General features: G+C 35.0%; 1 protein-coding gene across 3 annotated transcripts in view; it reads right to left on the minus strand.

Annotated features, from left to right (window-relative positions):
- Window positions 1–679: 679 nt before the first annotated feature.
- LOC137644839 (uncharacterized) overlaps window positions 680–2,842 on the minus strand; it is an 86,267-nt gene continuing 84,104 nt past the window's right edge. For 2 of the 3 annotated variants that reach the window (XM_068377726.1, XM_068377728.1), the window contains exons 4-5: window positions 2,571–2,842; window positions 680–1,056 (exon numbers count right to left, since the gene is read on the minus strand). The exon at window positions 2,571–2,842 is cut by the window's right edge and continues 28 nt beyond it. In XM_068377726.1, coding sequence (XP_068233827.1) covers window positions 2,633–2,842 — 210 coding nt within the window. In that variant the 3' untranslated portion in view covers window positions 680–1,056; window positions 2,571–2,632. The remainder of the gene's footprint in view (window positions 1,057–2,570) is intronic. The other variant, XM_068377727.1, reaches the window with a different exon arrangement.

Consider the following 2,842-nt stretch of genomic DNA (forward strand, 5'->3'; position numbering starts at 1 on the left):
TCTTGAACAGGTAATGAACATTTTAGTTGCTAGTAAAATAGTGCCAAGAACTACATGTTTTCAGATACAAAAGCACTCACAGTTTTCGTGCACTCTAGATTTTAAAGACACTTTTAGCATCTCCTTTGGCTAACATTATTCCTCTTCTTAAACTAAGGAGATTCTTCCTTTTGAATTTGTTATAAATTACTAACAATTTTAATCTAATATCTATGTAGATTGTGTCTATACGTCCTAATATAATTGCGGGTTTCCGTCATATATTTCTGTGCTACGAACATTTTTCTTAGGTCACAAAACAGATATATCCAGCCTCGAAGCACTCTAGGTTATAAATCATTTTTTATTCACGAGAAACTTATGACAGAAAGCTGCAATTTATTTTGCACATATGGATACATCTATTGTATATATATATATATATATATATATATATATATATATATATATATATATATATATATATATATATATATATATATATATATATATATATATATGTAAAGACGTACTATCAAAAGTGTAGTCCTACAAACATATATGTACACACATATACATACATACATACATACATGGATATATATATATATATATATATATATATATATATATATATATATCGATATACATACATACATATATGAATGTATACCATATATATTTATTATACTGTATGTATACAGTATGTATGTTGTTTGTGTAATAAGGTCTGTGCATTACACATCAAATAAGACATTACAGTACTTCTATTGTTTCTTAGCATATTAGGTAAAACATATTTTGCGAGGAAAAGAGACGCTACTTATCATAAACAGAGACGAAAAAGAAACAACCACATATACCAATGTCAACATCCGAGTTTCCCAGTGGCTTGGTTGAATAAAAAGTTAATGATGGCAACATTGGTGCTCAGGGGTACCAACTTTACATTTCGCGGGCTCGTTTTGTTTTCGTTTACATAATATTGTACATAGTTCAAGTTGCGAGTCTAACACCGGCAGGCGGAGGTATCCCGTAGACTAGCTGGATGTAAGTATGAGCACATCATACGGCTTCCTGGATAGATAGAGAAAAAAAATTGTTAGTGAATAAATATAATTATATTTGGCATTGTAAATCTGTGATATACGATTAGCATCACCTAAAACGTGTAGCTTAGGAATTCATACTTGTTTATGTAAGTAAGTAAGTAAATAAATAAATAAATAAATAAATAAATAAATAAAAAATATAAGTTGGACACAGGGAATCCTGGTACACCTCGACCAGAAGAAGTGCGAAGTGAGCTCAGCAACACCCTTACTGCACGACGAGTTCCTGTGCTTAGCCCCGCCCACCACCTCTGTCACATCTCACACTATCTGTTTGGTTACTCGTCGCGCAGTAAGAGTGTGGCTGGATGCACTTCTTCAGAGTGAGGTGTACAAGGAGTTCCTGTGTCGAACTGTACTTAGGATAATAAATATATTATCAAGAAGAAAATCTGCTCTGGCAATGAAATGATGCAAGGAAAGAAACATGTAAACAAGCACAACCATTAAGCTTTTGATGAGTAGCTAAATAACATTTTTTTTCACTGAATTACTAATCATGTTAATATATAATATCTATGAAATGCCAATTCATCATATATTTTTTATCTGTTTTCCGTAACATTCACTCTAATCTCCACATTGTCCGTAACGTTAAAAAAGTCTTTTAAGTTTTTTATTTTTATTTTTTTTTAATGTTTTAGGAAGATATGTCTTGGAAGACATGATTTTTTTCTTCCGAGGCAAAATAGAAGACTAATTAATGAAAGTGGGCAGATAAGTTTATCGACAGAAATGTCGAGTCATGAAGATCCATCAAACTTTCTCTCTCTCTCTCTCTCTCTCTCTCTCTCTCTCTCTCTCTCTCTCTCTCTCTCTCTCTCTCTCTCTCTCTCTCTCTCTCTCTTAGTGAATCACGTATTCAATAACGTTATTCTAACTATGACAAGAAAACGAATTGGCAAATCAAGAAAAGTAAATTTCATCACCTATACATGGAAACATTTTCATTTGAATATAATATGACGCTCCAATGTAAGAATCCTCTACCATAGAGAATTCTAGTTCATTTCAACGTTCATTTACTGTGAGGGAAATAATTCTGTTTTCATTACACAGTCAGCTGCTCCTAGCCCTCCAGTCTTGGGATCTGTTTAGATATTCATTTATCATCAGGAAATTTGAGGTTTCTTCCACATTGGGATATACATTTTAGTCTCTTCTTTTGAGAAGTTTTAAAACCTCTACTTTCATTCAGATTCTGGCTACCGATTATTCAAATATATATTCGTAAATATATTTTTTGTATTTTTCCTTTTCGATTACGAATACAATAGAAGCGATACGAAGAGCTACAGTCATTACGAGAAACGTACACAATTAAGCTCATAAGTTGAAGTCCAGATGTTGTTTTGCTAATACACGATTGCAACGGGACATTGAAAAAGGAAATGAGACGTATCAAATTAGCGAGTCGAAGCAGAAGCACCACCACCTTTCCCCCAAGGAGTCACACTTTATATATTGAAGAGAACCAACCAATAATCAGTTCGAGCAAGGGAGGAGACGCCCTCCGGCGCTTCTTAAAAGGGCTCGAGTCCTTATTTTCCAGGGGTCATTCCTCCAGTGAGGAATTTGGAATCCTCCCCATTGCCTCCCAGGTCTCCGTCGGCACAGGCGGAGTCCCCGATGTTGAAACAGAAGCTGCGGCACTGGCGGCTGGAGTTGCTGCTGCAGAAGGAACGGATTGACCTCTTCGAGACGCGCAGGGCACGGAAGTCGAGGTCGGCAGCGACAGCTTTGGAGAGATT

Source organism: Palaemon carinicauda, chromosome 8 (assembly GCF_036898095.1).
Source record: "Palaemon carinicauda isolate YSFRI2023 chromosome 8, ASM3689809v2, whole genome shotgun sequence".
NCBI classification, from domain to species: Eukaryota; Metazoa; Arthropoda; class Malacostraca; order Decapoda; family Palaemonidae; genus Palaemon; species Palaemon carinicauda.